Below are 22274 nucleotides of genomic sequence, written 5' to 3' on the forward strand. Positions count from 1 at the left end.
ACTAATTCATGTTCACTCCAAAAGGCACGGGAGCTGACCCATAAGGAAATTCGTCAATTGTAAAAATCAAATTCGAATTAAAAAAGTTCAATAACTATCCAATTAACTTTAAAAAATGTCATTTTATAAAAACATATTTTCTTTTATCTTTTAAACTTGCTGCGTAATCTGCGTTTGGTCGTCTTAAACCCTTTTATGACTACTGTCGTTGGGTCCTCCCATTTTGTGTGCATACATGGCGTGTGCTGCTCCGCTCTTCTTCTAATCATTCACGACTCATAATTACCATCCTTTCCACTATCAGACAACGAATAAACCCTAGTAAAACCCTTTTGTTTGATTCTTCATTTTTTTTTTTGGTTTTTGTTTTTATACGGTGAAGCATTGAAAAACCATAGGTGTATCAAAACGGCCGCTTCTCCTCACTTCAGGAAGCTTGTAGGCCGAGCAGCCTCCGAGGCCATGGCAGTAGTGAGCTTCTCCACCCAGACCGCCACCCCTGTCAAACGTTCCTCTTTTGCCCCTAATAGATACTTCTGGCTTTGCCCTCGCTCTTTCTCTACTTCTCACTCCTTTTGGTTTTCCTGCTCGCCAAAAGCCTGTCACAGGTTCGGTTAATTCCTTAATGCATTAATTTTGCTCTTCTATGTTCATCTAAAACTTGGTTTCAACTCATTTCGGACCTTTTATTTATTTATTTTGTTTTCATATATGGATAAGGTAACTTGGTTTAAAAAAAAAAAAAAGAAGAGAAAATTCAAGAATGTGTCTCGCTTTTAGTGTTGTTGTATACCAAATGTCTGTGAGAAGGAGAAAGCATTTGGTATCTTTTTTTTCTGCCAATTTTGATACCTTATTGCACTTTTCTTGTCTGGGTTTAACACTTTTTAGTGTGTTATTTCTCTATACATGCTCTTAGTTTGGGAATGTAGATGACTGATGGTATCTTTTTCTGGAAATTCTGGTAACCTAATTGCACTTTTATTCAGTGATATTGTAATTATTATTATTTTTGTCTTGTTTTGTATTTTGCACTTCTGAGTCTTTATTTGTGTATGTGTGCTCTTAATTTGGGAATGTGGATGGCTGATAAATTTAAAATTTGAGAATTTAATAATGTGCATTGTGCAAATTTACTGCCAAATTCATTTTCAAGAGAAGGATAAGAACAGAACAAAAAGTTCTTTGTTATGCTTCAATTGGTGGCAAATGGGTACTTAAAAATTCAAGTTCTGATCATGTGAAAATGTACTTAATCAGTTATGAAATATCAACTTCTTGAAAGACATCCATTTTCCTATTAGAAAGAAGGGAAATGACTGCTTCATACACATTGTTGTTGATGCAGCTACCATATTGCCACTTTTGACATAATGAACGCACTCTTTTAGCATTTTGCTTATCTAATTCAGCTGGGGGTGGTTGGAAGCCTTGTGGCTTGTGCAATTTGATCTTGAACATGTCAATACTGAAGTTCCCTTTCCTTGTTACAAATTGACCATGATTTGCAGGGGAGAAGATTGCAAAACCCTGAGTGCGGATAATGCCTTATCTAGCTTATCCATACTTGGTGATTCCTGTCAGATTAAACGTACACTAAGGCATGAAATAAAACCCTTCTCTTCTGGAATTGCACAGAGAATTGAGGAAGATTATGTGGCAGCCCGCTCTGCTTGGGGAGCTGAGGCCGAAGCAATTAGACAAGACAGAAGACGCAATGGTAGTTTCAATAATGTTGCCTATTTTGATGAATACAGGTACATTGACAGTAGTAATAACAGTGCTAAAGATAAAAGGTATGGTGTAATTAGGAATGCAAAGGGAAGTCTGATACTTGAACATGCCACTTATGGACCCAAACCACATTATAACTCTAGTAGCGGACAGCAGAAAGCTCCTAAAATTGTACAATTTAGACACCATCTTCCACAATCATCAGTACATGTGAGCCAACCAAGAAGCAATGAACTGAGGTCAATCGATAGGGTTGGTGGTTCAACATTATCTCTAGATCACCTTTTGCCAAATGATACTCAACCTATTGGGTTATTGCCAAACAAAACCAATGAAAAGAAGGCTGAGAAAACTTTTAAGCTAGATGACGACATTCCAATTAAGCAAATGGAAAGGGATGTTTCTGATTTTGTTGAAAGTAGTACTCTGAACCAGACTAAGCTTGCAAAATGTACTGCCCCAGAAAAGAGTATTACCCAGGACAACATCCGTGAGAGGCTGGAGTCCATCTATGACAAAGTTTTCATAGTTGACAACATCTCAGTGGCCAAGGAAGTAGTCAGTAAGCTTACAAATGATTTCAGGGATTTCATCCATGCATGTGATACAGAGGCATGTCTTCTGCTTAATTTACATCAATGTTTTTATACACATACATATATGAAGGAAATAAAAGCTGTACTTTATGTGTAGTTATTTATGTTTTGAACCACTTACAAAATGAAAATAATAATTTATACCCATTTCTGAACTTATTCATCTGTTTACTAACAATTAATAGGTAGCCAAGATTAATGTTAAGCAAGAAACACCAGTTGGTCATGGAGAAATTACATGCTTCAGCATTTATTCTGGACCTGATGCTGATTTTGGAAATGGAAAATCTTGTGTCTGGGTAGATGTCCTTGATGGTGGTGGGAAGGATATTTTAGTAGAATTCGCTCCATTTTTTGAAGACCCATCAATTAAAAAGGTAAATCCATAGAGGTGGTAGGAGAATCCTTTATCCATATTGCACCTTTAGCAGTTATATGATAAAATACCCCATGCTTTCTGTAGGTATGGCACAACTATAGCTTTGATTGCCACATCATAGAGAACTATGGATTTAAAGTTTCTGGGTTTCATGCTGATACAATGCACATGGCTCGATTATGGGATTCCTCTAGACGAACAGAGGGAGGCTATTCCCTTGAGGCACTTACAGGTGATCACTTTGTCATGTGTGATGCAAGAGTGTCCCCTGGTGAAGAGCTGTTAGGTAAAGTGTCAATGAAAACTATATTTGGCAGAAAAAAGCTGAAGAAAGATGGGACAGAGGGTAAAGTAGACATCATTCCTTCTGTTGAAGAGCTGCAAAGAGTGGAGCGCAAATCATGGATTTGTTACTCAGCCTTAGATTCCATAAGCACGTTGATGCTTTATGAAAGTTTGAAAACTAAACTCACTAACAGGGTCTGGAAGCTTGATGGATTTTATAAAGGGAACATGCTTAACTTTTATGAGAGATACTGGCTTCCATTTGGTGAGCTTCTAGTTCATATGGAAACTGAGGGCATGCTGGTTGATCGTGCCTATCTTGCTGAGTTGGAGAAAGTGGCTAAAGCGGAGCAGGAGATTGCTTCTAACAGGTTTCGCAACTGGGCATCTAAGCACTGCCCTGATGCAAAATACATGAATGTGGGTAGTGATGCACAGCTGCGTCAGCTCTTTTTTGGGGGCACTCTGAACAGGTATGGGGTTTCTTTAAAATATATCTGTTCATAAAAAGAAAATTTTTTCTCTTCTATTTTTGTGTTAATTTTACTCTGTAATCACTTTGGATATTTTGCACATTTCTTCTTTTCCTGAATCTTCATGTCCCTTTTACATTTGATTTCCTTTCTTTTGCATGCAGAAAGGACCCTAATGAGAGTCTTGAAAATAAGAGGGATTTCAAAGTTCCCAACGTTGAGAATATAATTGAAGAAGGCAAGAAGGCTCCATCAAAATTTCGTAAGATCACTCTTCATAAGATTGGTGACCGCATCGAGACTGATTTGTACACTGCTAGTGGCTGGCCATCTGTTAGTGGAGATGCTTTAAAGGCTCTTGCTGGGAAAATTTCTGCTGATTTTGAAATCATTAGTGAAGCAGATGACAATGTGGAAGAAGTGTCTGCTTCAAGCTCTGATGAGCCGTCTGTGGCTAATAATGAAGCACCCTGTACAGAGCCAGAGGCTTCAGGGTATGGAACAGCTTACAAGGCATTTGGGGGTGGAAAAGTAGGAATTGAGGCCTGTCATGCCATTGCCTCTTTATGTGAAATTTGCTCTATAGACTCTCTAATTTCAAACTTCATCCTTCCTTTGCAGGTGATTTACTTTGGCATTTCTAAATTAGAAGGCTAAATGAAGTTTCGCCTAAATTATCATATACTAGGATGCTTGAGTGTATTGTTTTTGACTTAATCAACTTCATATACAATTATTGTTTTTCTAAGACATTTCATATAGTTCTTAAAAATGTTGGACCCAATGCACAAGGCTTTCCAAGAGGGGTTGAGTGTATGGGATGGAGACCAAGGGGTGAGCACTTGGCCACTAGTTCAAACTTAATCTTTGCATGTAGAACAATTTCAAGAGGAAACGACTAAGTGTTAATTTATATAATATTCCTTAATATGGCCTCCATTTCTATTTTACTTCATCTCATACATAGAGGTTCATAAAACATGACATATATATATATGACGAAGCATTGGGCGCAACACTTTTGGTTCATTACAGATAATTAATTATCTTAAGTAGAGATACAAACATTGAACTCCTAATACTAATTCACCAAAGATTCTCCAAATTTTGTTGGTTGTGCTAATGAGTACCTCTTTCCTGTGTAATATTGACTTTTGATGTTTCAGTGTCTGATTCTATAGCCTGAAGCATTTAATTTTGATGTTGTTTCCTGTCTCCTAGGGCGGTGAGATATCAGGCAAGAATGGACGCATCCATTGTTCACTTAATATAAATACTGAAACTGGGCGCTTGTCAGCAAGGAGGCCAAATTTGCAGGTTTTTCCTACATATGATTCATATCTTTCTGAGATTACTATTTTAGGTGGTGTTCTTGAATATCATCATGATTATGCATTTGGCACTTGAAATGATGTCATTTGCCAAGTAGCTTGTAGCTCAATGGCACCTCTGTGGCTCTACCAAATGGGAGGTCACAGGTTTGAAACCCAGTAGGGGCATTGACTCTTTGTGCTTCAATAGGTTGAGAAAGTATGTATGGACATATGCTACATTGTAATAGAGTCAGTAGTACTCAAAAAAAAAAAAAAAAAAAAAAAAAACTCTTTGGAATGAAATCTAAAAATCCTACAGCTTGATGCAATTAAGACTTAGATGATGTGGTATTATTATTATTATTATTTTATTTTTTTTGTGTGTTGGCAATATTTTGTATTCCATAGCTCAATAATACCAAAATATAGCGTGAGTTTCAAATAAACATGAACTTCTCTTGACTATCATCTGCCATATTTTGGGCCAGTACATGCAATCTGTTAGGTTTATACCTACATGGTAGCATTTTGTAGTTATCTATTTTCATTTGACTCTAGGTTTGTAACTGCTAAAATATATTTTCCTGTGATGCAGAACCAGCCTGCTTTAGAAAAAGACAGGTATAAAATTCGTCAGGCATTCATCGCTGCACCTGGGAATTCCTTAATTGTTGCTGATTATGGGCAGGTGATTTTGACTTTCCAACTGTTTTTATTAGTATAATAATTCCTGTCGTGGTGTCTCACTAATGTTTGTTTTCCTTTGTTGATTAGTTGGAACTTAGGATTCTTGCACACCTTGCAAATTGTAAGAGCATGCTGGCTGCCTTTGAAGCTGGTGGAGACTTTCATTCAAGGACTGCTTTAAACATGTATCCACACATACGAGAAGCAATTGAACAAAAGCGTGTTCTCCTAGAGTGGGACCCTCAGCCTGGTGAAGACAAGCCACCAGTTCCTTTATTAAAGGTTTGGTGCAAATAGTCTGTTGGTTGATTTGTCTTTCAGGCAGCGTAATTTTCTATTCTTGTCTTTTCTATGGGTAGTTCCTTAAAGCATGTGGCATGATGTCTCATGTTGGTTGAGTATCTGCCTTTTCCCTCTTTTGGGCTGATAGGGTACTATATTTATAATATAAGCAGTTAACCTTAAAGTTGCTGGATATCAATGTGGAATATAATGTTGATAGTATGACAAGAAGAATGTAATATGTACTTACTAGTTACTACTGATGTTGGTTATGATACTCGAGAAGAATGAACAATGTAAAAAAATATCTGGTCTGAGGAAAGTACATATATTCTGAGATGACTGAGATATGATACTTCCTCTGGCCTGGTTTATTGGCCACATTTCCATTTTTATTGGTCCGTAAGAAAATGTCCACTTCCAAAATTTCCAAAGGACATATGATGCCAACTTTCCCAATGCTACAAGGTGTTTAAACAACTGAGGGTACTTTAGGAATATTTTAGCCGAGTAGTAATGGGCCAATAAAAATGGGATGGAGGAAATAACATTCAGGGGGAAATAGGAGTGATTGTTTTTGACTTGTATTTTACTCCTTGACTATTTTGCATTGCATTATGTACAGAGTTTTGATACAAGTACCATTATGGTTTTCTTTTATTAACAAAATTATATATTTTTTGGTATAGGATGCTTTTGCCTCTGAAAGAAGGAAAGCGAAGATGCTTAATTTTTCCATTGCATATGGAAAAACTACAGTGGGGCTTGCTCGGGATTGGAAGGTAACCTTGCTTGTTTAGAACAAAAGGGAGGAGTGGATTTTGTGCTTTATTTGGTTCGTGTTACTGGATAATCACCAATCGCACATTCACAAACAGGTATCTGTGAAGGAAGCCAAAGAAACAGTTGATCGCTGGTATAGTGACAGAAAGGAAGTATTATCTTGGCAAGAACAACGTAAATCTGAAGCACATCAATTTGGATGTGTTTACACACTCTTAGGACGAGCACGCTGGTTCCCTTCACTGAAAAAAGCAAGCAGCTTTCTGAAAGGCCACATTGAACGAGCTGCCATCAATACTCCAGTGCAGGTCTTTGTGTTAATGTCCCTTTCTTCCTGTTTGCTTCTGTTTTTTTGTTCCCAACCCAAGTAGGATTTATTCTGTGCACATATTTCTTGGGGCCGGAGAAATCGTATGCATGCATGTGTTTAGGGAAAGTAGTGAAGTAACATGCATTGTCTCTTCAACAGGGAAGTGCTGCAGATGTTGCAATGTGCGCCATGCTCGAAATATCAAAGAACCCACGATTAAAGGAGCTTGGCTGGAAATTGCTTTTACAGGTTATTTCATTTAATTACTTCAACCATTCCATCCCTCCCCTTTTAAAGAACGAAAATCCCCCATAAACTTCCTCGATTCGGGAAATAAGAATGAAGTTTGTCGTTTTGGTATTGCGAGTAGGTTCACGATGAAGTAATTCTTGAAGGGCCAACAGAGTCAGCCGAGGAAGCCAAGGCTATTGTAGTTCACTGCATGTCCAATCCGTTTGATGGGAAGAATTTTCTGAGAGTTGGGCTATCAGTTGATGCGAAATGTGCTCAAAACTGGTATTCTGCCAAGTAGAGAACAGATTTGGTTATCATAACATGAACAGGGAGATCTTTTACTAACCTCTCTCCTTCCTTCACACTCCTAAGTGCATTGAAAGGTCCCTTTTGGTATTAGCTTCTCAAATTCCTGGCGTTTTTCCCATGTAACCACGACGAGGTGTGCCAGCAAATGGTGATGTATATATATGTATGATAGAGGGAATGTAAAACATGAATTTATGTGATATGCTGTAATCTTTAATCTTCATCAGGGTTATTATAAACATTTGGTTATAAGGTTAAAGTAGATTTTGGTCCCTTTTGCACTTCAACATTGCTATTTAGTAGCAAAAATCATTGTCTATTGCCATCTATTATACTTTTTTTTTTTTTTTCTAAGAGTTAATTCTAAGAATAGTTTATTGATTATTGACATTCATCAATTTTTATCTTCGACTCTTAATTTGACCTTGATTATTGATTTTGTTCTAGATTTGGTCATTTAATTAAATATTTGTTTAATAGGCGTTAAATTTAAAGATAAAAACTAGAATTGCCTCTTCAGATTTGCATAGTTAAGGGTGTTGAAACAAAGAATATAATCACCTCAAATTTGGAGTAGAGACTAATCAATAGTCTAGTCCATATTTGCTTATTATGCATCAACGTGCTCTTGACATTCCCACTAATAATGAACCTAGAGTATGAAGTTTATGAACTCAATTTGCTCATCTCAGTAACAAAACATTTTTTACCTTTAAATTTAATGCCTATTAGGCAAATATTTAACCAAAGGACAAAATTTGAAGCAAAATCAATAGTCAAAGTAGGGGTGAGCGTAATTCGGATTATCCGAACTAACACTCGAAATCCGAGTCGTATTTTAAATTTTAGGTAAACCTTAATAGTTATTGGTTCAAATATTTTAAATTTTGATATATTCGAATATAAAATTGGTTTAGATATCGAGTATTAAAATCCGAACAAAGAAATAAGAAATGAAATTGCATTACTAATCCTAGGGGTGGGCACTTCGGTTCGGTTTATCCAAACCGAACCGAACCGATCCGATCCGAACTGAACTAGTAATAGAAAACTGAATGGTTCGAGATTTTGTAACCCGAATGGTTTAGTACCGAACCAAACCGAAACCAAACGGTTTGGCAAAAATCGAACCGAACCGAACCGAATGTTGTATAATTTTTTTAATAAATAATAATAATAAATTAATAATAATAATAATAATAATAATAATAACAATAATAATAATAAAGAAGTAAATCCAAGTTCCTTGATGCTTGCTCCCCGTTCAGTTCTCATTCTTACTGGTACCGAACCTTAAATTTTGGAGGTAATGAAGTAATCCATACTACTGCAATGAAGGTGGCCTGAACCTTAATGACTTGTGATAGCAGGTCATTAATTTGTTTTTGGACTTCATTGCACCTAAATGAATTATTGATGAGTGTAATTACACCTTTAAAAAGTTTAAGGGCCTAATTAACTTTTAAGTTAAAGTTCAAGTGCCTATTTGACCATTTTCCCTTCTTTAAATAACAATTCAAAATCCGTACAGGAACTCGACAATGATAAAATGGTGGGAAAATGATTGAACTTTTTTCCAAAATTAATTCCCAACGACCCAACACTATCCAATCAATCAATAGTCTCTAAAATTGAGGTACTTTCCATATATTATAAAAAAAAATTAAAAAGAAAGTTGATGTCAAAAGAACCAAGAAAATGTACAAAAATGAAATATTTAAAATACTAAACACCTTGGGCGGCAATGGATTAATGGAGATAGAGACTAGAGAGCTAAAATGCTTAATATATTTGATTTTGAATTTTTGTTTGTCTAGAAAATACATAGTCTGATAATCGTCATTAAATAAATTTGTTCATGTACAATAAAATTTAAAATATACCAAAAAAATCACACTAAAAAATCTTGACAACATAATTAATGAAAAATACATTGAGAAGAATCTTTGATTTTGAATTTTTTGATTCATAAATGTGGTGATTCTTGTCAGATCTTGCCTAGGCGTCTGTACAACGTTGACTGATATGAGATACCAAGATACATAGAGAGACACAAACCTTTTTGAAAAATGGGGCAAAAACAAAACTTACCCATATAGAGATTGATGCACCAAGTAGTAGATTTCTTGAAAGTGACATCATCATCTTTATAATACCAGTGAGTAGTGAAAGAGTTGTGGCCCTCTCACCTTATTCTCTGGTTTTTTTTTGGAATCTTTTGTGCTTTCTGGGTAGAAGGGTTGGACAATCTGGGTGTCTGTTGACACCTCTAAAAGAGGCAACAGAGCTGCCATTGTTGGTAAATTCCTTATTTCAATCTTGATTGCATTTAGTCTAGATCTGTTACATTTTGAAGGTTTTCTTATGAAAGTTGCAATCTTTAAAGTTTATGGGTTGTTTTCATAGTATGGGTAAGTGAATCTTTAAATTTTATGGGTGAATTCAAAAATGTTTCAAGGTTCCTGCTGATTTGCCCCTTTGCCTATCTTTATTTGCTACTTTTTGATGGCATATGGTGTTTCTTGTCTCTGAACAGTCAGCAAGCATAGTTGGGTTGTGGTATATATGCTGTTAGTGCTAAAGTTTGTAAAGAAAAAGGAAGGTTTAACTTTTTGCTTTTCAATACCATTTGCATTTTTCTGGTTTCTCACTTGCCATTATCCTAAATTTGTTCTTTTTGGGTGGTGACTTTCATGGAGTTGGCAGGTGGGTAGTGGGTACAACACTTCAAGGAGTATTGAATATCATGCATTTAGTGGGAGGGGGTTTTTTGGTTTTCCTATAGACTAAAGGCCAATCTTTTGTCTCTAGAGTTCATCCACCCCCCTTGGAATTTGGTAGGTGGGTTGGATTGGGGGAAGGGGTGGTTGAACTTGTTGAAAGAGTTGAAGAAGAAAATATTGTATTGTTATTTACACTGTCTAAACAAGCAAATACATAGACTACAATATATAGGCAGAAGAGGGAATACTAATAGAGCATAGGGATACTGACGGACACAAGAACTTGAATAGACAAAGGAAATAATAAAAGCATAATAAAGGCATAATAATGAATCTCAATAGAACTTATGAGTGAATTTGTCCAATGCCCACTCTTGATCACTTCATGTTGTACTTATGATACTGTTTATTGTGAAAATTGCATTTTTGATTCTCCAATTATACTCGTTGTACAAACTTAATCTTTAAGTTATACCCGTAATATCTTTATGTGCAAAATGATGATTTTAGTATCTGAAGGACCAAATCAGCTACTGTATTAAGTGACATATTGGTTGACAGTTCTGACCCCCTCTGCTCGTCGATCCTTACATCTCTAGTTGAGAAAATAAGAATGAATTTGTTAGGTATGCATACAAATTACAAATAGCCTTTAGCCACAAACATCTAATCCATATACTGCTGTGTTCACAGGTCAGAAAGAAACTAGATTGATACAGATTCTGTTGGGTGGAAACATTGAAAGAAAATGGTTCAAACATTAGAGGAAATCAAGGGTGGTGGAGGGTCCATAAGGGTGGGAACCACTGGTACAATCAGTGCCCTGATGTCAAGAGAATTGGATTCGATAAAACCTGCTTCTCAGACACCAGAAACAAGTCGAAACAAGCCCCCTTCGGTCTGTGCTTTCGTCGTTGGTGATGCTACAAGTCCTAAACGCCTCAAATCAAGAACGGTGTCATCAGATGAAGCGAGCAGCAGTGCTAGAAATGATGAAACGGTTTGCAAGACGACGAAGAACTACCATAGGAGAACTCATCAAATTCCTATATTAGAAGTCTCTTCTGTGGATGGAACAACACCAGTAAGGCAGAAAGTGGAAAAAAAAGGGGCTTACATGGTGGAAATTGTGGACATAAAATGTGGGAGTGTTGAGAAGGCATGGGGAAATCCCATCAAGAACAGAATCAAGAAGCTTGGCTTCTCAAAGCTCTCAGACGATGACAGCCCGGTCTAAGCTAAGCCCGTAACTCTTTAACATCAGCCTTGAGGTTTTTGTAAGTGAATCCAGAAACCGTGGCCCTTGGACGATTATTGCTCTCTACAACCTCCACCATAGAACACATGCTAGGCAAGAACTTCTTGCACCCTCTCTTCTTCTTTTTCGGGTTTGCAGCCAAAGATCCAATCTTTGGCTTCGAAATGCCACTTGTAGAATCCACATCCGTAAAATGACAGCAAGAGTTGTTGTGGGGGCCTAGTTCCAGTCTACTGAAATACTCCATTTCTCGCAACACGAGGGACCCAACCGTGCCTCTGCTGCCAATCTCAACCAGCGCGATCCGAGCAGACTTTGCAGCCATTTTTTCTTGGGGATAATGTATAATGAATGGTATGGGCATATGGGCATCAAATTTATACACCAAAGGGAGAAAGGGTCACTATGGTTAGGCCTAATAGGTAGTGTTGTTTTCACATGAATATTTTATGTAACAGAGTGGAAAGCATGGGGGGCTATTGCCTATTGGCTCTTTCCTTTGATGGAAGACTGGGTGGTGGTGTGGTCACTCTATTCATGTGTTTGCAGTTAAAAACATTAAAGTTGATTAGCTCCTGTACCATCTTTCTAACTGCCTGGTGGATTCAGATTCTTAAATTTTGGTTTGGTTTTTTATTCATGGACCACATGCATTGCTTGCTTTTTGGTACAAGTAATAGATGCATTACCTTATCTAGTAACATGATTCCAGTTTGATGGTTTTTAAAAGAACCATTTACTTGCTGTCATTTTTATGACCCCCCCCCCCCCCCCCCAAAAGAGTAACTTGATTGTTGGATTAACAAATTTATGTTGGGTGTAAATTGACCCATGGAGATATTTAAACATCATTTTGGTACATCTAGAAGACTAGAAAGGTTGAGAATCAAACTTTTTAATGTACTAATTTAAAGTCATAAACCCAATAGTTATATCATAAACCTGGGTTCACCTTGCACGGTAGACCGGATCCAAAATACACAATTTGCATACTTAATATTTACAATTTATTTATTTATTTATTTTTTTTAAATTGTGAACATTCGGTATGTGAGGTGGACTCGAGTTGATAGAATAATTTGCCTCATAAAGCCCTACCACTTTCCTGCAAAGTTTTTTGAATTATCATTTAACTCCATGTATTTATGGGCCAAAAAGAGTTTAGTTTATTCTTAGTATTTGTGGTCCAAAAGAGTTGTGTGAGTGATTATTTTTCAAGTCTAAGATATGTTTGGTTGGATGGAATTTTTTTTTTTCAAGAAAAAAGTTTTCTTTAAATTTGAGCTTAGAGAGCGCTCTTGGAGGTGACAACGCCGTTTCGGAGGGGGGAAGTGCTTCTCTACTTGCTACTTGGGGATCCCGAGCCGGTTCAGCTTGCCTACATCGCTTGGAGTCAGGCTTTCTCGAAGAGCCACTCCAGGGATTTCGGCGATCTATCTATCAAAAGCTATAATATATCTGGCATGGGGTACAACGCCGGCAGTGAATTCAAATGTAACAGTGCGGTCTAGAAATGCAACCGGAACCTTAAAAAATCGACGATGGACCATGAAATTACATATATATCCTAAAAAGCGCAGTCAACAAACGGTCAAATAGACAAAGGACCAAATTGTGTTAAAATTGCAAAGTTAAGGACTTAATTGGTTGAAATTAAAAGTCGAGGACCAATTTGTGAATTTAGCTATAGTCGAGGGACCATTTTGGGTATTTACTCTTTTCTTTATTTGGTTCATGAAAAAATATTTTTTACCCGAAAAAAGTTTTCCTTAACTCACATTTGGTATTTTGTTTTTTCATGAAAAATTAGTAGGACAATTTTACTCTCATTTATTTCTTATATTTTTTGTTTTTTTTTTTTTTGAAAAAACCATAAATTTATTAAAGCAATTGTTCAATACATGGAGGTAATGAAGTAATCCAAGAATAAGGACCAGTTTGAAAACGAACATCCCTAACTAATGCATGGACGAGCTTGTTCACTGATCTAGGAAGAAACTTGATACTCATTGATTTTTCTTTATTATTATTATTATTATTATTATTATTATTATTATTATTATTATTATTATTATTATTATTATTATTATGTAGGGTATATTGACACTCATTATTCCTTAGAATCCCAAACTCAACCAGACAATATAATCAACATTCCCAGTAATTTATTTTCTACAAACTAAACAATGTAATTAATCTTCCTGGTAATTCATTTCTCATTGAATTTCAATTTCATTCATCTTCAAATATTTTTCACGAACCAAATGGGTTGTAAGTGTTTATAGGTAGGTGCAAATTATACTGTGAACCATGGTCCATATTGCAAGGTAGACCATGAATAAATGTTCATTTTTAATACTGAAGGTTCATTATTTGGTAGTTTCAATGTACAAATAATGAACATTCAATATATTAAAAATGAATATTATATATTTCAAATTACTCTCTTGCAAATTTTCATATAGACTCTAAATTGCATATGAAGTTAATTAAGATGTCTGGTTCCCAACAGAGTTTTTTTTGAATTATCATTTATCAACTTTGTCTATTTATGGGCCAAAAAGAGTTTTTGTTTCTGGGCTTAATATAAAAAGTTTTAAGTGCCACAGAGGAGGAAGCTTCTCTATCAGAGCCAGGTTTCGATCCTGGGACCTGTGGGTTATGGGCCCACCACGCTTCCGCTGCGCCACTCTGATTTGTTGTGTAAGTATTGTAAATTTCTTTACTTAAGCAATTATATTTGTGTAGATAGCTGTGAAGATAAGGCCCGTTTGTGATTCTCGTGTTTGGACGAGCATCCCAAACTGAACCATGGCCACGATTTCAAGTGCTATCCAACTGAGAGTAGTACCTTCAAGACCCACTCTTTCTTCTTCTTCTCCGTCTCTCCCAAACCTCAAATCTCGGTTCGTGGGTGGCGTACGAGCGAAGAGACTAGGATGGTGCAGGCCCTCCGGACTTGGGCCCGGCTGTGGTTCAAGAACAACCTGTTGGTTCAGGTTCGGCAAAAATGGCGTCGATGCTGAAGGTGCCGGCATTTATGGTAGCCAATCCCGAAACGATTTTGACCGAGATGATGTTGAACAGGTATAGTAGCTCCCCTTTTCTCTCTTGAATGTGTAATTATTAGCTATCCTGTTCTTGATTGATATTGGAAATGTTTTGAGTCTTGGAAGAGTGGGTAGATTTCATCAAATCATGTTAGTGTTATCTTGTGTGTACTATTGGATGTTGAGCATATAGTCAGCTTAGGCTTTGGAACACATGCTTCAATTTGGTTTCAGAACCAGACCAAAGATCATGGGGTTCGAATCTCTACGTCACACGATAAGCCACTACGATAGTGAAAATGGGCAACGTAGTTAAGTTGGTCAGACTGTATGTTTTGTAACCACAAGGTTACAAGTTCGATTCTTAGTGAGAACAGCATATTAAACCTTCTTGATTTGAATCAGTTAGCTATAGACCGATTAAGTTAGTTAGCTATAGACAGTTTAAGTTGGTTTACTTTATGGTGGGGTAGTTGGTTTACTTTCCTTGCCCTGCTAAGGTTATATGGTGGGGTACCTAGACAGTTTAAGTTGGTTTACTTTCCTTGCCCTGCTAAGGTTATATGGTGGGGTACCTGTGCACACCATCAGATAGTAGCTGCAAGTTTCGTTGACACTCAGAAAATGGATTCATGTTGTTATTGTTTTTGTGTGTTAAACATCAAATGTTTACATTAATATTTATTGTTTCAACTTTAATTTACAATGGATCAATCTATTAATATGAACTAACTTTGAAAATTGCAGTACTTCAACTATATGGGCATGCTTGCTGTTGAGGGTTCATATGATAAGATGGAAGCTCTTTTGAGCCAAAATATTCACCCAGTCGACATTTTACTCCTCATGGCTGCCTCTGAAGGCGACAAGCCTAAAATCGAAGAGTTACTAAGAGCCGGTGCTGATTATACTGTGAAGGATGCAGATGGCCGTACTGCACTTGATAGAGCTAATGAGGAAATCAAAGACTTCATTCTTAACTTTTCAGTCCAGAAGGCATAACTAATTAACACAATTCTGATCTGTTGTTAACTTTTGTGTTTAATTTGTATTTGCCTCTTATCAGTTTCTTTGACATTAGATTTCTTCCATTCCCTCGTGTTTTTTTTGGCAAACTTTTCTTTTTTTTTTTATGTGAGTTTCATGAATCTATGTTTGGCATCAACCTGTCTTCAGTTCTCAAGATCAGAGTAGTAGCTATGATAATTTAATTTTAGTGTCACTCCTGAACATCTAGTTTGTAATTTAATTTGTACCCGATTTGGAAAAGGTTTTGCTCTAATTTCCTAGTTGGTTTTTTTTTTTTTTTTTTTTTTTTTTTTTTTTTTTTTTTTTGAAGTATCCTAGGTTATCCCAAATTCTGGATGCATGATGAAAATTGTATGACCATATCCTGAGTTTTATTTGCTTGTTAAGAGCACTATTCTGAAGATTATTATATGAAATATGAAGTGGCACAATGCTTATAGCTTACTGTATTTAATAATTTTAAACCTGTCTTCATGCAATATTGTATTAAATGATGTGATGATAATGATCATGTGACTTTAGGGCATGAAGTGATAGTGAAGGGGTAGGTAGTAGGATTTTAAATAACCTGTTGGGGGTGTAATGGCTTCACCAAGTTTAGTCCACTAAGGCTCTTTTTGGGAAAGTAGTGACATTGTTATTGGTGTAATCTAATCCTTCATTCTAAATTGGAATAAGAGGCAAATAGGTCATCCAATTGCACATAACAATACAATTAACCGCTGAATCTAAAAAAAGAAAAAAAAAACAATTGGATTCCTAAACTAAACAATTTTATGCAATTAATTCAATTTACAAGTTTTGTAGGTTAGTAACAGGACATCCAAAATTTAAATTTTTTTTTTAAATAATAATTAAAAAAAAGTCTCATGGCCGGAGACAAAGAGACTCTTCGTCTCCATGGCCAGAGACGAAGAGGAGACGACAGAGGTTTTTTTTTTTTGATTTTAAATTAATCTTTTAAATAATAATTTTAAAAAAAAATATTTTAAATTTTGAATGACATGTTATTAATCTGTAAATTGAACTAATTGCATAAAATTGATTAGTTTAGGGACCTAATTGATGATTTTTTAAGTTCAGTCACCTAATTGCATTATTGTGTGCAGTTCGATGGCCCTATTTGACCCTTATTCCTTCTAAATTTTAGTTCTTTAGTTACTTTTTACGATTAAAGTGTTGAATCAGTAGTTATGCTGTGCAACCGAATGCACCATGCGCATGGTGCATATGATGCAAAACGACGTCGTTTTGACTAAAAATGCACGTCCCACTTAAAAAAAAAAATCAGGTTCGATTCTCGGCAATAGCATTATTGTGGATATATAGTTATGAATTTCTGGATATATAGTTATGAATTTATGGATATTTAGTTCATTTATTGTGGATATTTAGTTCATTCATTATAGATATTTACTTCATTCATTCATTGAGGATATATAGTTATGAATTTATGGATATATAGTTATGAATTTCTGGATATATAGTTATGAACTGGATATTTAGTTCATTCATTGTGGATATTTAGTTCAATCATTGTGGATATTTAGTTCATTCATTGTGGATTTTTACATCATTCATTCAATGTGGATATATAGTTATGAATTTATGGATATATAAAAAGGCTATTGCCGGAAATCCAACCTGATTTCTTTTTTAAGTGTGACGCACGTTTTTTAACCAAAACGACGTCGTTTTGCATCGTATGCATCATGCGCATGGTGCATTCGGTTGCACAACATAATTTGCGGTGTTGAATTTCGCCAATCACTTTTCTAAGTGCACCCTAAAACATCATAACCCACAAAAGAGGTATTTAACCCAATATGGCAAGGCCTAGTTTAGCATGGCATGACCCAATCCAAACAAACCTTAATTGTCTACACACAAATGAAAAGCACATTGCCTGATGACACATTCCACTAAACTACCCCATGAACTCATGAAGCTTACATCAAGTATAATATATTCTAACCAACTTGATTAGTGTGAGTGGCCGTGCGCTCTCATTTCTTAAGAGAGGTGCCCCTTAGTTTGGTAGGCGAATCTGACTATAACAGGTGCATAGAGACGTTACAACATGCTTTAGCTACTCATAATTATACTTAGAGATCAATCAAATACCTAAGTTAATAATATTAACAAATCATATATACACAGTCTCGTATAGTATTAGTTTACTTCATATATAACATCTTTTATATATGCACTTATTCTAGTGTCTGTGAGTTCAACAAATCCATAATCATCTACCAAAGAGATCGAATAGATGAAGCTATGATTGTCAATGAGAATGTTAACTTAAAGCAAGTTAAGTGGGACAAAAGCTAAACACACACACACACACACATATATATATATATATATATATATATATAAAAGGTTGAGAAACCATCATAACTAATTGCAATTCCACTTTGCAAAGTGGGAAAAAAAAAACCTTAAAAAATATTTAATTGGGAAATCATAAGAACGAACTAACTGCAATTCCATAACATTTCAGTAAGGTACAAGGAAAACAAAGTGGAAGGTACAAAAGGCCGGCCCTCTTACATACTGACTGGGATGGATTCAATTTCAATCAATGAATGCCACACGTAACCTTATATATCTTGTTTAATTTAATTATTATATTATATGCGGTAGTTTCATCATTGAGACTGCTGTGATTTTCACTCTCTCTTGATGTAGGTACACGTGTAATAGCTAGGCTAGCTATCATTTTCCAATATTCATAACTAATCAAAGATTTTACCAAACCCATATTATACCTGTATATATTAAAATTTGATTACAAAATAAAAAGCTTATAGTTTTTGAAACCTTATCAATGAATTGTAATTAGATTCGAAAAACGTTGATTTTGAATTTTAATACAACATGATTTACGGACAATTCTCTCATATAAAGTTAAGTGGATTTTGACCGTACAAACTTAGTTCATTAGCTCAGTGTGCAGTATTTGGAAGAAGAGACTACGGTTCAAATCTCAACAACGGTAATATGGGGATTATGTTTAAAGTGGACAGATCCCTTGTACGCACTTGCATTTGGTATTGTCTGTTGAACCATTGAGTTAACATAATTTACATCTTCTCAAATACTCTGTCGAGCGAGGGTGTGGGATTCAAGGAATTATAATAATAATAATTTATTGGGACAATGGATAATATTTAGGAGAAGAAACTAAGTTGGATGAGTGTAGGAAAAACAAATGGGTGCAGGATCGGACTAGCCTGAATTCCGGCTTACGTGTAGCAGATAAGATACTAAGTACACATTAATGACTATATATTACGAGGTTGCATTAAAAAATGATTGGTCTTACCCAACTGCCAACCCCAACGAGGTTTTATATGATATAGGAAATAGAAATTAGTTAGGTGGTTAATTGTAGGTGTCCACTATAGCAAAGCTTGGGCGGTCCTAATAAGAAGGTTGGTGAATTGGTAAAGCTATATTTATTAAGATAAAGAATCATGTCTATGGCCTATGTATGGGCGGTAGGGGCACTACTATAGGTTAAGTTGGAATATAATGTTGGATTCGTCATTATCTCACCATTTTCACCAAATTTTACTTTTAATTTCACGTCACATTCAATTCTTAATTATTAATTTAATCATGTTTTTTTAAGCCAAAAATTGCGGGTTGTATTAAATTAAAGAAACATCAACAAACGGTACTGGTGGACGAGCATTCCTCTAAACAGTTCGTGTTGAGACCGCACTTACATGTTTAGCAAGAGCATGAGCTACCAAATTGACATCCCTACGAACAAAACTAACTACATAGTCTGACATAGAATTAATTAAATGTAAACACGAAAGTAAAACTAGATTACTAGACCAACATAAGACCAAAATGAAAAGGCATTACTAAGACCGGAAACAAAAACGACTCCGCAATTCGAATAGACTCTGACATTCGAGTAGTTGTGTTCCTTTAGCTACGAAAGCGTCTCACATACGGTCATGGCTTCAGCTAGGAGTGGATCATAAGGGCACTTGAGGGGACCGTTGGCTGCCGCGATGAAAGAGCTATCCATGCTACGAACTAGGAAACCAAACGTAGAAGCATGCTACTATCCATAATTTAATCATGTTTAGTTTCACAATTTTACTGGCATTAAGTCACACATTTCATTTTTAATTATAATTTTCATTCAATTTACTTTCATTGCGAGCTGAGACAATATAACATAATTATATATATAAAAAAAAAAGTTAACAATTATGAAAAATCAGATTTTCTTACCACTCTAAAATGATAAAAACGAATGTTTTCAGTGAAGAAGACCATCAATAGGAGAAATTAAGAAAACACATCCGACAACGTTTAGCCCATTAAAAATTTTGACCACCAAAATAAAAAATGGTCAAAATTTTCAATTAATCTCAACATGTAGTCGTGTTGTATTACATGTTTGTTTGTATGTTTCTACCTCGCGAAGAACAGTAAGAACAATCCTGCTGATGATGGATTCATGAGTAAACGATGGAATTTGGAGTCGTGATTTGATTTAGTTTATGAGCTACAATGGTGGAAGAAATGAAATTAAAGCAAACTGCAAATATGATAATTAACCTTGAGGGGGCGTTTGGTTCAGGTCATCTTTGATTATCTAGGTAATCTGAGTTTGGTAATGTTATATTACCTTGTTTGGTTCAAGTTATGAGATTACTTGGTAATGTTATATTATTATTATTATTATTATTATTATTATTATTATTATTATTATACATGTGTATATTTATATATTTAGTTTTTTAATATTTGAACATTGATATACATTCATACATATAAATAAATACACACACATAAATAATATATGTATATGTATATATATATATATATATATATATATATATATATATATATATATATATTATTGAGGACATTATTGTAAATTGATTCATATAACCTAAAATATAACCTTTAACCAAACACGGTAATATTATATTCCACAATTCAAATCAAACACATAAGGTAATCTTACATTCCTGTAATCTCACATTACCTTCCTGGAGGTAATCTTATTACCTGGGTAATCTAAGATTCCGTGAACCAAACGCCCCCTGAGTGTATAGTAAGGGGGATGAAGCTTGAAATTACAATTTTAACCCTTAAAATTTTAGATTTTTAAAGTTTTGCTCTTTACATTTAATATTTCCACCTCATAGAATTAAATTTACCATCTTTGAGTCATTTGAAAGACGAAATTTAAATGCATGTATAATTGAAGGTCTTAAGTCCACTATATTCATATAATAATAATACTAAATATATTGTTTTTCCAGTTTTAAAATACTTAAACTAACACGATATAGACACATAAGTGTATTTTGATATGATTATATTGATATTATGTTTGTTTCATAAAAAAATATACATCTAATTTTAGGAATACAACTATACTTGAAAAATTGAAATTAAACATTTCATTCAAATCAATTATCAAGTTTGATTATATTACTTTATACATATTTTAAAAATCTCCATGTATTTATTTATTGTTTCAATGACTGTTATAGTTATATTAGTTATCCAAGCTAAGTGTCCAAAAAGCTAGTATCATTCCATTCATTTGTCATTTATTTATTTGAAGTCCAAAAAATAAGAAACTCATATGCGCTTTTGATCGTCCAATTTTGGTCGGATGGAAGGGGCGACCCAATTACCACTGTTTCAAGGGCATGCACCAGCCGGGAATCAAATCCGGGTCTGTACCATGGCAGGGTACTATTCTACTACTAGACCACTGGTGCTTCTTGTTTATTGTAATGTTATTCATTTTATTTATAAGACAATTATTAAATTCAGTTTAGGCAAAAACAAACCTCTATCTATATATCATTTACTTTTATTATGTTATAAAATACTCCCTCCTTCCGTCCTATTTTATGTGTCTAGTTCGATTAACGAGGCTTACTAAAAAAATAAATAAAAAAGAAAGAGTTGGTTTGACCAATAAATAGTAAGTAGGACAAATAAAATGGGACAGATTGATTAATAATAATAATAATAATAATAATAATAATCAATCTATAATAATCTATATAAGAATTAATAAAGTTAGGCAATGTAGTATCTGTTCATACATATACTAAAGCACAAAGAGTCAATGCCCCCACACTAGGGTTCAAACTGATACTTCCCATTTGAAGGGTCACAGCTATACCGCTCAATCACACAGCCTTTGACTCCAAATTCCATATATAGTTTAAGATGAATCAGTTTTACTCAGTAACTCAGGTGCAAATTTTCCATGAAAAATAATTTAAGTTTATTTTTTTCTCTGTTGAGGTAGGTAAACACGTTGGATAGGATAAGGAAAGGATGCTTGTATGAGCTTTGTTCAATGGTTCAGTATGCAATATTTGGGAGAATAGGCTAAGCTTCAAACCTCAGTGACGGCAGTGTGGAAATTATGCCCAAAGTTGACAAATTCCTTCCTTGTGTGTACACTGACATTTGGCCTTGTCTGCTGAGCTATTGAGCCACCGTAATTTACATTTTTTTATATGCTTTGTTGGGCCTTGGAGTTGGAAGTTCAACCTTAGGGAGAAGGATAAAGGAAAAGATATTCGATTCTTGAAGTATATTTTTTTTTTGAATGCCGATTCTTGAAGTATATATTTTATCCATTGTATATATATTCTCTTCTTAGCTACTTCAACTTTTATAGGCAGGATTGAACGCAGAAAAGCAAGGTGGCGTGGGTGCAGTGGACTTCCGTTGCCTTCATTCTTTTCTCTTCGATCACTGTCTAATTTATCGGTTTAATTAGGTATTGATTTCCAACAAATACTATACATCGCTATCACTT

The 22274-nt window shown here is 35.0% G+C and overlaps 3 protein-coding genes and 1 non-coding gene across 5 annotated transcripts; 3 read left to right on the top strand and 1 right to left on the bottom strand.

Annotated features, from left to right (window-relative positions):
* Positions 1 to 353: 353 nt before the first annotated feature.
* Positions 354 to 7704, top strand: LOC109187759 (DNA polymerase I B, chloroplastic/mitochondrial-like). Its single transcript, XM_019338068.1, has 12 exons — positions 354 to 608; positions 1512 to 2346; positions 2516 to 2707; positions 2794 to 3467; positions 3632 to 4088; positions 4689 to 4784; positions 5376 to 5468; positions 5555 to 5749; positions 6439 to 6531; positions 6628 to 6840; positions 7002 to 7091; positions 7213 to 7704. The coding sequence occupies exons 1-12, from the start codon at positions 463 to 465 to the stop codon at positions 7372 to 7374; spliced, it is 3246 nt and encodes a 1081-aa protein (XP_019193613.1). The 5' UTR covers positions 354 to 462; the 3' UTR covers positions 7375 to 7704.
* A 1780-nt stretch (positions 7705 to 9484) lies between these two features.
* LOC109187764 lies at positions 9485 to 12069 on the top strand. Of its 2 annotated transcripts, none has more exons than XM_019338074.1 (2): positions 9485 to 9684; positions 10802 to 12069. In XM_019338074.1, the coding sequence occupies exon 2, from the start codon at positions 10857 to 10859 to the stop codon at positions 11343 to 11345; it is 489 nt and encodes a 162-aa protein (XP_019193619.1). In that variant the 5' UTR covers positions 9485 to 9684; positions 10802 to 10856; the 3' UTR covers positions 11346 to 12069. The 2 variants fall into 2 exon arrangements, with proteins under 2 accessions (XP_019193619.1, XP_019193620.1); XM_019338075.1 differs by lacking the exon at positions 9485 to 9684 and adding an exon at positions 9778 to 9796.
* Positions 12070 to 13990: 1921 nt separating this feature from the next.
* On the bottom strand, positions 13991 to 14062 carry TRNAM-CAU. The gene has a single exon. It is a non-coding gene; the product is annotated as a tRNA-Met (tRNA).
* A 64-nt stretch (positions 14063 to 14126) lies between these two features.
* LOC109187763 (protein LHCP TRANSLOCATION DEFECT) lies at positions 14127 to 15685 on the top strand. Its single transcript, XM_019338073.1, has 2 exons — positions 14127 to 14453; positions 15164 to 15685. Exons 1-2 carry the CDS (start codon positions 14178 to 14180, stop codon positions 15416 to 15418), a joined length of 531 nt encoding a protein of 176 aa, XP_019193618.1. The 5' UTR covers positions 14127 to 14177; the 3' UTR covers positions 15419 to 15685.
* Positions 15686 to 22274: the final 6589 nt, after the last annotated feature.

The sequence above is a fragment of the Ipomoea nil genome, unplaced genomic scaffold (genome assembly GCF_001879475.1).
Source record: "Ipomoea nil cultivar Tokyo-kokei standard unplaced genomic scaffold, Asagao_1.1 scaffold1421, whole genome shotgun sequence".
Classification (NCBI taxonomy): Eukaryota; Viridiplantae; Streptophyta; class Magnoliopsida; order Solanales; family Convolvulaceae; genus Ipomoea; species Ipomoea nil.

What these genes read in the sequence shown, in the direction of transcription:
- LOC109187764 (XM_019338074.1), top strand. Translation starts at nt 10,857, where the DNA reads ATGGTTCAAACATTAGAGGAAATCAAGGGTGGTGGAGGGTCCATAAGG.
- LOC109187763 (XM_019338073.1), top strand. Translation starts at nt 14,178, where the DNA reads ATGGCCACGATTTCAAGTGCTATCCAACTGAGAGTAGTACCTTCAAGA. An exon ending in ACCGAGATGATGTTGAACAG is followed by an intron (nt 14,454 to 15,163) that starts GTATAGTAGCTC and finishes TGAAAATTGCAG; the next exon opens with TACTTCAACTATATGGGCAT.
- LOC109187759 (XM_019338068.1), top strand. Translation starts at nt 463, where the DNA reads ATGGCAGTAGTGAGCTTCTCCACCCAGACCGCCACCCCTGTCAAACGT. An exon ending in TCCATGCATGTGATACAGAG is followed by an intron (nt 2,347 to 2,515) that starts GCATGTCTTCTG and finishes AACAATTAATAG; the next exon opens with GTAGCCAAGATTAATGTTAA. An exon ending in CCATCAATACTCCAGTGCAG is followed by an intron (nt 6,841 to 7,001) that starts GTCTTTGTGTTA and finishes TCTCTTCAACAG; the next exon opens with GGAAGTGCTGCAGATGTTGC.